The 15,734-nt window shown below is 49.9% G+C and overlaps 1 protein-coding gene across 1 annotated transcript in view; it reads right to left on the bottom strand.

Moving 5' to 3' along the window:
* EIF3B (eukaryotic translation initiation factor 3 subunit B) overlaps nt 1-15,734 on the bottom strand; it is a 28,033-nt gene that overhangs the window by 4,813 nt on the left and 7,486 nt on the right. The window contains exons 5-14 of the mRNA XM_044746678.2: nt 15,427-15,555; nt 15,003-15,160; nt 7,282-7,413; nt 7,130-7,196; nt 6,419-6,465; nt 5,273-5,483; nt 3,895-3,967; nt 2,845-2,967; nt 1,074-1,152; nt 259-397 (exon numbers count right to left, since the gene is read on the bottom strand). Of these exons, the coding sequence (XP_044602613.2) occupies nt 259-397; nt 1,074-1,152; nt 2,845-2,967; nt 3,895-3,967; nt 5,273-5,483; nt 6,419-6,465; nt 7,130-7,196; nt 7,282-7,413; nt 15,003-15,160; nt 15,427-15,555 (1,158 nt within the window). The remainder of the gene's footprint in view (nt 1-258; nt 398-1,073; nt 1,153-2,844; nt 2,968-3,894; nt 3,968-5,272; nt 5,484-6,418; nt 6,466-7,129; nt 7,197-7,281; nt 7,414-15,002; nt 15,161-15,426; nt 15,556-15,734) is intronic.

The following is a 15,734-nucleotide window of genomic DNA, read 5'->3' as shown; positions in this document are numbered from 1 at the left end:
AGGAAAGAGAGACACCGAGGAACGCCAACCTGTTCACGGGAAAGGCTGGCTGCCCCAGGCGCTCTGCTCAGGGTACTCTGAGGTAGCCTGGGCCGGGCGCGAAAGATTGATTAATGACGACCACAGCAAGGCCCTCCCGCGGAGACGGGACGGGAGAGGTGAGGCCACGCACGGTACCCTTCCCGAAGTGAGGAGAGTCAGCCGCAAGCCCGGCACCGCCTGCTTCATACTGTATCAAGGCTACGCGGGTCCCCATACCTTATGGCTCCACCAGGACACGGAGGTGACGACGTAACGCCCGGTAGGATCCCACTCCACGTCGGAGGCCATGTAGTGTTCTGCAATGTTCATGACCGTGCAGTCGGAAGTGTCAACAAACGCCAAGGCACCATTCATACTAGGGAGACAGACAGCATGGTCAGGCTTCACGTAGAGCGGGCTTATGCACGCCCTGCTCTCGCGTGCCCGCTGCCGGAGAGGCTCTGTGGGGAGGGCACAGGGCAGGGACTCGGGACCTCGGGCATTCCCAACCACTGCCTCACTGTTAACGTGGAAACAACAGCAACGGCACCCTGAGGACGCTGAGAACGAAGACACGTAAAGTGCAAGTGACACGCACTGTGTGTGGCATCTAGCGTTTTTAGAGGAAAGGTCACCCAAGGCCAAGCCTCCACAGCACAACAGGAAGCGTCTGCGATGAAGCAGGGAAACAGCCTACGGAGGGCAGTGTGCGAACAGCGACCAGCAGGGAACAAGGGAGGGGACGTGTCCCCGTGCTGAGGAGGAGACGTGGACTTTACATTAGCTAAGTGGACTGCCAGGAAGGGTTCTCGTTCCACCACGAAGAACGACAACACAGACACGCCTTCCAGGGCCCGCAACGAAAGCCTGAGCCCGTGACTGTCCAGCTGCCCGTCTCGGCCCCCGTCTGGGGAGCACGACGGAGACATGACACCTGGACTGACACGGGGAGGACCCTTCCGCAAGAATACTCTCTCTGCCAAGTTCTCCAGGAGTGAGAGCATGAGACAGGGGCCCAGGGCCAGGCCTCCACAGCAGCCCGCAGAACCCACCTCCTCAGACCTGCCAGCACCACAAACTGTCCTTGGGGACTCCAAAAGATGGTATTCGCCTGCTGTTTATCAAACATTTCTGCAAGGAAAGAAAGTAGGAAAAGTCTGTGCAAAGGTTCTAGACAGCATCTAGCCAAGAGTGAGGGACGGCAAGAGGTCCACGCTGCCCCTACAGGGATGCCTGGTAAAAAGACTGTTAGCCAGAACTCTCTAGATGAACCACGCCTACCTGATGCCTGTGAAAAGCATTCCAGCAAATCCGTCATTTGAGCACACCTCGAGTGATGTATTCTGGGGTATTCTGGAGCTGCAATACTACTTTCAATAACATTTTATGTTCAAAACAATCCACTTCACAGGCAATAGGACAGAGATACTCAATACCACAAGGACTCTGCACCAGGGCGAGAACCCAGTTTCCAGCAGATGCTCAGAGCTATGTGACCCAAAAGAGCCTAAAATCCATGCTTCTTGTGACTCAAACATCTTTCTAAGTTGCACGCTTATAAAGACTTTCACAGCCTGTCCTCTCCAAACACCCTACTGCTCTAACCCGCTCGCCCCCTGCACGACCCAGGCAGAGCCGCTGCAGGTCGCTCCGTCTGTGCCTGGGGGTCTCCCCACTCAGAGTGGGCACCAAGCTGACGTCTGGGCTGTCTATCTCAGCCTGCAGCAGGGCCCGGAAGCACGGGCAGAGGGAGAGGGGAGAAGGCCCACACTGAGGCTGCGCCTTCCAGGAAGGGAGCGGGGCGCAACACTCAGGAGGCAGGAGGCCTTTTACACTTGAGTCTGCCTCATAACAAGATGAGTGGACTCTTCTGCTGTCTGGGACTGTCCCCGTTTCCTTCTGCATGGAGAGGATTAACAACACAATCACTCCAGGACGGACAGCCCACTGATTCCACCATGAGATGATTCCATCACAAACCCTGCGAAGCTTGAGGAAACGAAAACTGGATTCTCCACACAATGCTCTTGGGAAAAGCCAATCCTGGGGCACACGAGTCCCCCCAGGTGCTGGGATAAGCCCACCGTCCTCAGGTCAGGAAGGCCTGTGGGAAGCACCGGGAGCCCTGTCTCTGAAGGGGGACCGGGAGGTCTCTGTTCCTCAGCCACCACATGAAAGAAGGGCTACGAAGAAACAACCGCCATGAGCTCAACCGCACAGGAGTGAGCGAGGCCCTGCCACGCACTGAACTCCGCGCTGAGCACTGAGGACACAGGATGGGAGGGGGGAACAGGACGCCCTGGAGGAGCCCGGTTTGGGCAGAGAGCAAGCCAGCTGTCAGAGTCCCCGCCTGACGGTACTGACACTGCTGAGGAAAGACAGGGCCTGCCTCGCCTCTACAGTAGGACCGGGGGACGAACGAGGCCCCTTCCAGGCAGAGCTGAGCGACAGTGGAACCAGGGCATCCAGGCTGAAGGGGGGTGGGGGGGATGTGACCCCGAAGCCCAGAGATGGCAGCTGCGGCCACAAGAGGAAAAAACGAGACTTCATCCACTCAGAACAAGGGCGAGAGATGAAGTCTAAAACACTAACATGCGAGGGCCCCACAGGAGCTCGCGGCAGGCCGATTCGTCGTGGATGTAAAGCACCCCACGTGAGTCACCACCCCATCCTCGCCCGAACCCGCAGGGGATTCGTCCAGCTCAGGGCTCCAGCCCGAGCAGCTGCTCCCGGGCCAGCTGCACATGCTCCGTGGGGCAATGACAAGGTTCCACCCCGTATGTGCCGACCGCCACCCACTCTGCACAGGGCGGGAGTACTCACTGATGAGCTCGATCTTCCCGTTGCTCTTCACGTGGTAGAAGGAAACCGATATGCGAGGAGCCTCCCCGTGCAGCACAGCGAACTTACTCCCATTGGGCTCCCAGGCAAAGGCGATGATGGTTTCTACAATCAAGCAACAGCGTGAGCCGCTCCGGTCACTGAAGAAAACATCACTCCTGAGCAGTTAAAGTTTGCACTATTCAATCAGAGCAACACCCCAAACTCTTATTAAATTCCTTAAAAGGACCACTGAGCAGGCACAGGAACAGAGGCGCTCCCTCCTACAGTTTCAAGAGCAGTGCATTTCAGCCCTGCAAGGTGACCTCTGTGAAACCCCCCTTTCCCAAGAGTCCCGACCACAGTGGGGCCGTGACAAGCCCGTGGGCAGGTTGGCCGTGGGCGTCACCTCCCTCACCGTTGCCGCTGAACGCGTGGCAGCATTCCACGGCCTCACGAGGGTGACGGTGTCTTTCCACCCAGGCCGGGTGGCCAGGTTTTACACACCTCCCCACCTCCATACTTTCCTCTTCCCTCCCTCCTCCTCTCAGGAGCAAACTAGAAAACAAAACTACAACAAACATCCAACCAAACACAAGACACAGCTCAATTTTCCAACTGAAGGCAGAAACACAGCATTTGAACAGTTTTCACGAGTCCAAAGCAAAGCTCCACAGAACCGAGAACATTCGTATGTTAGAAAGAAAGCGCTTCTGCCGTCACTGACTGTGATGAAAACCCGCTCCTCACACTTCCTCGGCCTGACAAGTGGCTAGAACCCCCGCCCTTCTCCCAGGTAACCTGTCACAGTGCCGCGAAGGGCACCTCTGCCTGGCAGCTGGAAAAGTTAAGAGACTGAAGCGGGAAAGAACAAAAGAAAACCTAAACTTGCGAGCGTGGGCTCTGTAAGGAGACAGGCTGTTCACCGCGAGTTAGCATTCGGAGTCCAGACTGTTGCTGCTTCGGCGGCGGGCTCACACTGAAGCTTTAAAGGCCCAGTATAAGAGGGCACGTACGGACCATCCAACCACAAATGACCACAGGGGAACTTGCCTTTCATTTCGACCACATCAACAGGTACCTGTTTTTCCCTCATTCGGAAAATTTCGAAATTTGTGACAACACCCTGTTTTTAAAAAAAAAAGAAAGAAGGGGTGACATTCTGGAAACTGAAAGCATACGATTTAAATCAAAGGACTTGAGAATTTAATGAAAGGCTGCATTTATACTCCTGGTGAGACATGCGTATCTGAAGTGATCAAAATTACACCCGTCTTGATGAAAGCAGAACCCCACATGCTGGGGGAGGGCGGCCCAAGCTCGGGGGCTCGTGAACACCCAGATGCACTTTCTCCCTCTCCGGCCCAGACTCCACTCCCGAGAACCGCCCTCAACGTCATCCTCACACACCGACAAGTTCAAGGATGCTCACTGCAGCTCGTCTGCAGAACCTGTGAAGTGCCCTGAAGGACCGCCCACGGGCCGATTAAGCTACTTCAAAACACTGGCGTACCCTGCGGCATGACCTCCAAGGACCACCTGAGTAAGGCAGGGTGCTGCGTCATGCGCAACAGCCCAAAGGCGGAAACCACCCAATTGCCCGAGACGGATGAATGGACAAACAGGGCGCAGCACATCCACACGTGGAAAACGAGCCACCAAAAGGAATGAGGAGCTGACACAGGCCATAACCCGGACAAGCCTTGAACACGTGCTCAGTGAAGGAAGCCAGATACAGAAGGCCACGTGTTGTATGATGCCATTCATAGGAAACATCTAGAATAGAGACATCCATAGACAGAAAGCAGATGTGTGATGTCAGGAGGCAGGGGTGGGAGTGTGGGAACGGGGTGACTGAGGGCCACGGAATTTCTTTCTGGGGTGATGACAGTATTATGGAATTAAGATAGTAGTGATGGTTGCACGACTTTGTGAATGTACTGAAAGCCCTGAACTGTACACTTTGAAAGGGTGAGTTTTATGGTATGTGAATTACATCCTGATAAAAATTTTTTTTTGTAAAAAGAGGAGGAATACTTCCATTTCAAGGAAAATCAGGCAATTTTTTGATAAATTAAATATTAAATAATGCAAACAAAACAACCTATGTGCAGAATTGTGTCACACACTGATGTTAGCTCCCCCAGAGGAGGAGGACAGCCTCCTGGAGGAGAAGTCACCAAACCCCCTTATGAACTCGAACCTACGTGAACGGATCACCCACTCAGTTTCACAGAAGAAAACGACACTCCTCGCTGGAACGTGGCAGGAGCTGTAGCCATGACGCGCCAGCTAACTGCTTTGGCTGTCAGGAGGGTCTGAGAAGAACCCACAATTTGACCCCCAAAGCCCATTAACATCCTGCAAACAGAACAGGCTGGTTCAGAGCTGAGCAAGGAGGGAGCGACCCCACCCACCGGCCCCCACTCACCTGCGTGCCTTTGGGAGTCCTATCGACTTTAACACACAGGTAATCCCCGTTCTTCTGCCAGTGTAGCTTGCAATCCACGACATTGAACAGATTCCTAACTCTGATCTCCTGCCTGGTAGGAAGCTGCATCAGGGTTACCCTGGCGGGGATGTCTTTGTCTTCAGGCACCCAGAAGGCGATTATGTTACCACCGGGAGACCAAGAGAAGTCTCTGCAGAACACAGAAAATGAAACGTTACACAAGGCCCGGCTGAGAGCCGGTAAAAATGAAAAGCGGCAGAGAACAACAGAGCGCACCCGCCGTATCAAAGCTCGGCACCGGTACACCCACCGCCAGAGCCGCGGCTCAAACGCACCCGGGAGCTGCCCACCGTGAGCACTGCTCCACGGGCTCTGTGCAGCTCACTCCGGCCTCCTACCCACTCTGGGCCATTAGGATGCTGACTTTGCCAGCGAGGAAAGAGACAGACGCTAACAATGCTACCCACTGTCACAGTGGATGAGTAAGCACTGAGACCCAGGCTCTCCAAACCCTCACTCTCCACCACCACAGAGCCCGCTGCTACAGGGCAAGTAAGTAAGTTCCAGGCCGACGGGCCCTACTCTATGACTTCTGAAGATTCCTTAAGATGCTAAAGGGGAAAAACCCCAAATTGAAAATGTAAATTAGGACCAAGAAGGATGAGGGCGTTCTCCGCCCTGTGGGCCTGCCCTGGAGGAGCCGGCTGTGAGGAACAATTCACACGGTCCTCCCTGTGGAGGACACCTTTACTTCTGCACTTACTGAGGAGCAACTCCTAGTTTTATCTTTAATTATAAGCCATAATTTTGCCAAAGAATGTAAAAATAAAAGGAACAGGAGCTGCAGTCCACGGAAAGCCACCAAACCACATCTGCATGGATCCCAGAGCCAGGGAACGAAGCAGACCCAGATTGTGGCCCTCAAGGTGCATCTGCCTGCGGAAAGGGGGAGGCCGACAGCGGGCCTGAGCGGGGCCCAGGAACAAGCAGACCAGGTGGCAGCCGCCTCGAGCCTGCTGTGCCGTCCTGTGTCCAGAACAAGGACACTGTCTTCTCAGTTGCGCGGCAGCCCAGGGCCAGAGGAGAGCCAGCACCCCAACCCGCCCGGGCGTGGCATCCACTTACTTGATGCCGGAGATCTTCAGGCTCTTCTTGTCCAAGAGACCCATGGACTGCCGGAGAAAACAAGCGTTACGATTCAGTCAAGTCATGCCCGTGTCTCAAGAACACACACAATTTTTTACAAAAAGGCCACAAGAGGTTCTGCTGTGAGCTTGCCGAGAGAGCAGTGTCAGCACAGAGGGTGACAGATGAACAAGACAATTCCCATTCCCAGCCACGTCATTAACTCCCATCCTTAATTCCCTGCAGCAGCAGAAGCGGGGGCTGGTAGATTAAAGACCAGAACCCACAGGGCCGGCCCGGTGGCACAGCGGTTAAGTGCGCACATTCCGTTTCGGCGACCCAGGGTTCACTGGTTTGGATGACGGGGGGGGGGCGGACATGGCACCGCTTGGCAAGCCACGCTGTGGCAGGTGTCCCACATGTAAAGTAGAGGAAGATGGCCACGGAGGTTAGTTCAGGGCCAGTCTTCCTCAGCAAAAAGAGGAGGATTGGCAGCAGATGTTAGTTCAGGGCTAATCTTCCTCAAAAAGAAAAAAAAAAAGACGAGAAGCCAGAGGAGGAGACGGTGGTGAGGCACGGGGACCCTGCCTCACTCTGCATGCACACACCACCTCCTCCACAGGCTAAGGAAGGCACTGGTCTGTGAGCACCAGCGAAGCCGACAAGCAGCGGGACAGGGAGCTTGTTCTCTCAGATAACCAACTCACTTACAGGGGTTTCATAGATGCTGAGAGTGTCGAGCGTCATTCTGGCAAAGAATTTACCGTCATGACTCCACCTAAGAAGAAGACAAGTGCGAGGCTGTGTCAGTGAGAAGAAACGGCTACAGAGAGGTCATCGCTGCCTTCCACCGGTCTACTCACTTAAAAATGGGCCAGTGGGCTGAGCTTTCACAGTGAAAGCCTCTCTTCTTCTGGCCAGTTAGGATGTCCCAGATGATGATGGCCTGAGGGTCGTCCTGAGTGTCCATCAGGGGGCTGAAGGTCACCAGGTACCTGCAACAGAGGAGATGCTTCACCATCTCGCGCACTCCTCCCCCTGCTCACCAGAGTCACACGTGTGCACAACGCAGCAAGGACCTCCACCCCCGCTGTGGGGGAGGGGCGAGCTCCCGCTCCAGAAGGTCACTCCAGGCACGGCAGAGGCTGCCAGAACAAGCAGTCAAGGCTCAGACACTTTCTCCAAAACCCCAGGCTCCCCTGACAATGCTCTCCCATCAGGAGACCCACAGGAGATACGAGGAACCACCTCCACGTCACTAGCTCACGGGCACACTATCACTGACACCAGGGCACTCCAAGGGTCACCTCAGATTGTTTCCCACTAAAGTCAGGCAAGGAGAGAGCGAACAGATCAAACAAGTCTGCTCACGTGCCCTGGCGAGAGGAGCAGTGTGGAACCCTGAGACTTTATCTCCACAGACGTTTAACGAGGACAACAAGGTAAACAGAAGAGCCGGTCACTTGTGGTTCAAAAGCAAGTCCACGTCTGATGGGGCTTCCATGCCTGGGGCCTCTCCCGACCACTGGTTTGTCGACACCCGTCGCACCCGTGCAGGCTGCTTACACAGCATGTGACTGCCTAAACCACACCACTCTCAGAACAGTGGGAGGCAGGGGAGGCAGAGCCAGCCCCAGCAGGTTTCTGGGCAGTGCGGCCAACAATGCACTTCTCCTCGCGAGGCTCTGTGCCCCCGATGCACTAGAGCAGTAACACTGGCCTGAGTCACCTCTCCCCACAATTTATGAAACTCCCTATTCTACACACCTGGAAGAGACACACGACAAGACCACCCTTGAGTTACAGAAACCGTCTGATTAAGCGCTTAACTGAAAGAGACTGCTGACATCGTCAGCTGTATGACCAAGCCAAGCACTCCCTCACTCAGCCGTGCTTGCCACGACTGGGGACTGCACAGAGCACCCAAGACACAGTGAGTAAGAGAGGGCCATTCTCTACCCGAGTGACACAGAGATGTTAAACAGGTAAATCACAACCCAGTGTGGTAAGTGTAGCAACACACACAATGTCGATGAGCACACAGGTGCAATAACTGCCCAAGGATGGCGGCAGGTGCACAGGAGACGAGGGGCGGGGAAGGCTCCTAAACCAGCAGGCCGTCTCAGCATAGAGCCCAGGGGCGGGCCTGACTTTCACATACTGCTGCTGGAATGAGAAGTACCACTTATTCTGTACTGAGCACACACAAAGTGGGTGCCAATGCACACAAGAAGACACTACATACAAACTATTTTATCAAAACTAACAAACATCCATCAGACAGAACTTAGGGTTTACAGAAAACAAAAGGATTACAAGGACAAGCTAAATGCCACCTCAAGGAAGGAACAGACTGATCCCAAGGTGAGTCTTCAGGCCATCTGGTCCTGTTGTGACCAGTATCAAAACAGGGAGGGAAGGACGCGCTGCTCCAGATGCATGAGGCTTCAGAGACAAGGACTAAGCAGTGTGGGCACCAGACCGCATTCAGCCTTGAACAGACTTGCTGTAAATAAAAGCTATTTGGGGACAAACGGGGAACTTGAACATGTATTGGTATGAGATGATATTAATGAATTATAGGTGTGGTAACAGAACTGTGACTACGTAGGACATCTTTATTCTGGAACAATGCATACTTTTGTAGACACGTCTACCACTTCAAAATACTCAAAAAATGTTTTGAAGCAAGTAAGAAATCATTAAATCTAGGTAATTAGTATATGGATGTTACCATAAGTACCTTCCTAGTTTTCTGTTTTAGAACAATTATATGCTAAAGAATTCAAAAAAAAAAATTAAAAAAAAAAGGCAGCAGTGACATGGGCATCATGGCAGAGTGAGTCGTTCCCTTTGTCCCTCCAAGTTACAACTAAGTGGACATTAATTAACCAGCAGAGGACTCCCTGCACAGCACATAAGATGCCTGAGAGAGCCACACAGCTGTGCATCTGCAGGCGGATGGATTGGATCCCGGGGAGGCAGCGGAACTAGGTGAGCAGAACACCTCCCCTAACCCCCCAGCAGCAGTGATCTAGGCTGCGGGTCCTCACACAGCAGCTGGTGCAACTGTAAGAGGGGGCGGGGGAAGCCCAGCCCACACAAAAGGTTGAGTTGTAGCCCAGCCCACAGAAGGGCCCACCATGCAGTGAGACTGTGCCCCTGTGAAGCATCTCCCACCAAGCACAGCAGCTCAGCCGAGCTGCCTGTGAGTGCAGAGCCAGAGCACACGCAAAAGAAAACGCCTCTCCCGTCCCCCCTAGCGCAGCAGTTGGGCTGGTCCCCTGCCAAGTGCAAAGGTCCCTCACGAGAGTGACCCGCTAGCAAAGCACAGAGGCCCCACCTATGCGTACGTGCGGACGTGATCTGCCAGATGGGCATGGCCCGTGAGCAAATGCAGAGCAGCCCTACCGGCACAACTTAAAGCAGAAGGGGCGGCATCAGAAAACACAGCTCCTGCTCCCCCTGTGGTGGCAGGTGGAATCCATGACCTGATATTACCACAAATGTGCCAGCAAAGGGTCACTTCATCAAACACCACGAAGAACGGCATTAACACTCCAGATCAAAGGGAAAACGACAAGTCAGAAACTAAAGCTGAGGTCACAGGCATTTACAACCTAAATGACAGAACAGTTATCATAAAGGAACTCAAGGACTTACAAGAAAACTCAGAAAGACAGTTCAATGAGCTCAGGAATAAAATTAATCAGCAGAAGCAATACTTCACCAGAGATTGAAACTCTTAAACAAAAACAAATTCTGGATAAAAATAACACAATTAGCGAGACACAAAATCATCTGGAATCCATAAAAAATAGGGCTGACATTACGGAGGACACAACTAGTGATTTAGAGGATAGAAACAGAGAAACGGTTCAGGTGGAAGAGGAGAGAGAACTAAGACTTTTTAAAAATGAAGACATTCTTCCAGAAATATCCAACTCCATTAGGAAAAGTAACGTAAGGATTATAGGCATTCCAGAGCGAGAAGCAAGGGAGAAAGGAGCAGAGGGCTTGTTCAAAGAAATAATAGCTGAGAACTTCCCAAACTTGGGGAAGGAACTGGAGTTACAAGAACACGAAGACAACAGACGTCCTAACGACATCAATGTAAGAGGACCTCCTCCAGGGGACACACTATTAAAACTGGTCCAAGTCAAAGACAAGGAAAAAATACTCAGGGCAGCAGGGCAGAAGAAAGTAACCTACAGAGGAACCCCTATCAGGCTTTCAGCAGATTTCTCAGCAAAAACCTTACAGGCCAGGAGAGAATGATATATTCAAAATACTGAAAAACGAAACCTTTCAGCCAAGAATACTCTATCCAGCAAAACTACCCTTCAAGTATAATGGAGAAATCAAAGCTTTCCCAGGTAAACAGAAGCTGAGGGAGTTCATCACCACTAGACCTGCCTTACGAGAAATGATAAAGGAAGCCCTCCTGCCTGGAACACAAAAGCAAAGGTCTTCAAACCTTGAGCAAGGAGATACAGGCAGAATCAGAAGACTGCAGTTCTAGGGACTGGCTTCTGGTTAACCTCATGCGCTCTGCTTTGGCGGCCTGGGGTTCGTGGGTTTAGATCCTGGGCACAGACCTACACACCGCTCATCAAGCCATGCTGTGGAGGCATCCCACATACAAAACAGAGGAAGACTGGCACAGATGTTAGCTCAGGGCTAATCTTCCTCAAGCAAAAAGAGGAAGACTGGCACAGAGGTTAACTCAACAACAAAGTTAGCTGAGCAACAATCTTCTTTAAGCAAAAAGAAGAGGATTGGCAACAGACAGTAGCTCAGGGCCAAATTTCCTCACCACAAACCAAAAGACAGAAAGAACATTGGCAAATTGAGTAAAGCAATACATCAAAAGGGTCATATACCATGATCAAGTGGGATTTATACCAGGGACACAGATGGTTCAACACCCACAAAGCAATCAATGGGATACACCACATTAACAAAATGAGGAATAAAGATCACATGATCATCTCAATAGATGCAGAGAAAGCATTTGACAAGATACAGCATCCATTTATGATAAAAAACTCTCAATAAAATGGGTATAGAAGAAACATACTTCAACATAGTAAAGACCATATGTGACAAAACCACAGCCAATATCAAATTTAACAGTGGAAAACTGAAAGCCATCCCTCTGAGAACAGGAACAAGACAAGGGTGTCCACTCTCACCTCTCCTATTCAACATAGGGCTGAAGGTTTTGGCCAGAGCAATTAGACAAGAAAAAGAAATAAAAGATATCCGAATTAGAAAGGAAGAAGTGAAACTCGCTGTTTGCAGTCGATTCTACATATACAAAACTCTAAAGAATCCACCAGAACGCTATTAGGCATAATCAACAACTACAGCAAAGTTGCAGGGTACAAAATCAACTTACAAAAGTCAGTCGCATTTGTATATTCTAACAATGAATTAGCAGAAAGAGAAGTCAAGAATACAATCCCATTTACAATCACAACAAAAAGAATAAAATGTCTAGGAATAAACTTAACCAAGGAGGTGAAAGACCTATACAGTGAAAACTATAAGACGTTACTGAAAGAAATCGAGGAAGGTATAAAGGGACGGAAAGATATTCCACGCTCGTGGATCGGAAGAAGAAACATAAAATGTCCCTATCACCTAAAGCAATCTACAGAGTCAACACAAACCCAGTCAATCCAAATGACATTCTTCAAGGAAAAAGACCAAAGAATCCTAAATTCACATGAACAACAAAAGATCCCAAATAGCCAAAGCAATCCTGAGAGAACAGAACAAAGCTGGAGCTATCACACTCCCTGACTTCAAAATATACCACAAACTTCTAATAATCAAAACAGCATGGTACAGTTTTGAAATAAAACCACACATTTACAGACAGCTAATCTTTGACACAGGAGCCAAGAACACACAATGGAGAAACAAAAGTCTCTTCAATAAATGGTGTTAGGAAAACTAGACAGCCACGTGCAAAAGAACGAAAGTAGACCAGTGTTGTACACCACACAGAGATTAACTCAACATGGATTAAAGACTTGAATCTAAGACCTGAAACCATCAAACTCCCAGGAGAAAATAGAGGCAGTACACTCCTTGACATCAGCCTTAGAAACATCTTTTCAAATACCACGTCTACTCAGGCAAGGGAAACAAAAGGAAAAATAAACAAACGAGACGACATCAGACTAAAAAACTTCTGAAAGGCAATGGAAACCATGAACAAAACAAAAAGACAACCGACCACTGGGAGAAAATATCTGCAAATCATATATCCGACAAGGAGTTAATTTCCAAAATATGTAAAGAACTCACACAACTCAACAACAAAAAGACAAACAACCTGAGCAAAAAATGGGCAGAGGATACAAACAGGCAGTTTTCCAAAGAACATACACAGATGGCCAACAGGCACATGAAAAGATGTTCGTCGTCACTAGTTATTAGGGAAATGCAAATCAAAACTACACTGAGATATCACCTTACACCTGTGAGAATGGCTATAACCACCAAGACAAAAACAACAAATGTTGGAGAGGGTGTGGAGAGAAGGGAACCTTCACACACTGCTGGTGGGAATGCAAACTGGTGCAGCCACTATGGAAAACAGTATGGAGATTTCTCAAATAATCAAACATAGAAATATCACACGACCCAGGTATCCCACTACTGGGTATTCATCCAAAGAACATGAAATCAACAATCCAAAGAGACTTACGCACCCCTATCTTCACTGCAGCATTATTCACAACAGCCAAGACGTGGAAGCAACCCAAGTTCCCCACCCCCACCACCGGTTATGGTTCAAAATTAGAGTCAGGAACTGGCCCTGTGACCGAGTGATTAAGTTCGTGCCTCCGCTTTGGCCGCCCATGGTTTCATTGGTTTGGATCCTGGGCGCAAACATGGCACTGCTCATCAAGCCATGCTGAGGCAGCATCCCACACAGCACAACCAGAAGAACTTATAACTAAAATATACAACTAGGTACTGGGGGCTTTGGGGAGGAGAGAAAACAAAAAAAGATTGGCAACAGATGTTAGCTCAGGTGCCAATCTTAAACAAAAAACCCCACAAAACTACAAAGTCATACTGATGAAAATATGTACACTTAGCACATTTCAGAGGTGTGATGGATCAGAGGGACCAACTTAGGACACTGAGGCAGAGATTGCCCACTGCCACACGGAGCTCTCGGGAACAGAGCTCAGCCAGAACCTGGGTCTCCTGAATCTCAAGCTGCTAATCTTTCATGACACGACAGCGCCAACGAAGAGCCTAATTCAAGGCCCTCACTCTTGAAAAAAAAAAAAGAGAAAAGAGGGTCTCCTTCCTCTTTATTATTCATGTGTTATTTGAATATATGAATTCAACGGATGATTGGATAAAGAAGATGTGGTATATATACAATGGAATACCACTCAGCCATAAAAGAAAGACAAAATTGTCCCATTCACAACAACATGGCTGAACCTTGAGGGTATTATGTTAAGCAAAATAAGGCAGATGAAGAAAGACAAACACCATACGATTTCACTCACATGGGAAAGATAAACACATGCACAAAGGGAAGAGATGAGCGGTTACCAGAGGAGGGGAGGCGGGGGGTGGAAGGGATAAAGGGGCACACACACAGGCTGACGGATAAAAACTAGAGTGTTGGTGGTGAGCACGATGTGGTCGATACAGAAACTGACGTGAAATCGCAATGTTATAAACCCATATGACCTCAATAAAATAATAAATAAAAATAAAAAAGCAGGCATGGTACAACATCTCAGGAGCCCTGTGATACAGGTGCTTTCGTCAGTGCCAGCTGAACTCAGACCACGTGGTAAGATGCTGAAGGCTGCAGAGACAGCGTCAAGAGACAAAGGGGACAGTGAGCACACCAGCAACCCAGGGACGGATGGCTTCAGAGACAAGCCCTGCACAGGGGGCTGAGTGAAGGGGAGAGAGGGCAATCCGGGCAGTGAGGCTGGGAGCAGACAGCGAGGACGAGGCTGCACGGCCACGGGCAGGGCTCCCTCAAGCTCCTGGTGTTTCACCTTCTCCCGCTATGCCTTGCTACGTGGACTATCTCATACACGAGAAAAATTCATTCACAGGAAAATTATCTGCAAAATACACGATGTTGGACTACATCCTGAAGAAAAGAATTTTACAAAGCACACTCTATTGGATCAAGTGGCAAAATTGGAAAATGGCAGCGTTTAAATAAAAGTATTGAGTCAATGTTAAATTCCCTAAAGTTAGTAACTGTACTGTGGATATGCGTGAGAACTTCCTCTTCCTAGGAAATGCACACTTGGGGTAAAGGGACATAAGACTTCAACTTACTCCCAAATGGCTCACAAGAAAAGTACTGCACATGTATCTGGAGACAGAAAATGACGAAGGAAATGCCACAAACTGTTAACTGGAGAATCTCGGTAAAGAGCATATGGGATTTCTTTGCACAGTTCTTGCACTTTTTCTATTAAGTTTGAAATGACTGTAGAAGAAAAAGGTTTAAACTTATCTATAGAAGGGTGGCATGAGGGAAAAGGATAGACTCCGCCTGCCCTTTCTAACAGCTTACCTTTCACACGGGGAGAAATCGATCAGCTGAACCCCCTGGTGGCTGAACCTCTGAATCTGTTTGAACTTCTCTCCCCCCCAGAGAGCAATGCCTCGCTGATGGAAGGTCGCCAGGTAGGTGCCCTTCGGAGACCAGCGCACGTATGTCTCTGTCCATCTCTGCGGGAAGAGCCAGTGCCAACATCAACACGACGACAAAAGCCAGAAGCAAAGAGCCCTCCCCTTACATGAATTTACTCCTTGATCTCTTAACTAAAAAACACAAGAAGGCTATTCAGTTCTCACGACTTATTTCAACACGACAAGAAAAGAAACTGCTCTCAGAGACAGAGTCTCAAAGAGCATGACACTTGGCCTGCTCTGTAGCCAAGCTCCCCTCCGTCAAGGAAACAAAGGCGAGTCTCCACGTGGCAGCAAGTACCCACCGCCCGCTCTTCGATAGAGACGGGATCCTTCACGTCGTTCCAGAATATGGATGTACGGTCTCCACTCTCAAAAATCACACTATACTGGTCCCTGCACTCTGCCTCTTCAAGCCAGTAACGTAAATTCCCCTAGAAAAAGGACCAAAGGCAAGGGATGTAACACACGTCATTCATTTTAATCAAAGAAGACATACTCATAACTCTCGCTCTTGGAGATGTGACTAATTCAGTCAGCATCTTTAACTCCTGAGGGATCCATCACCCAAGTCCAGAGGCGGTCCAGCAGTTCTTTCCACTACTTGTAGATT

Source organism: Equus asinus, chromosome 14, assembly GCF_041296235.1.
Source record: "Equus asinus isolate D_3611 breed Donkey chromosome 14, EquAss-T2T_v2, whole genome shotgun sequence".
NCBI classification, from domain to species: Eukaryota; Metazoa; Chordata; class Mammalia; order Perissodactyla; family Equidae; genus Equus; species Equus asinus.
This window is presented reverse-complemented; position numbering and strand designations above follow the sequence as displayed.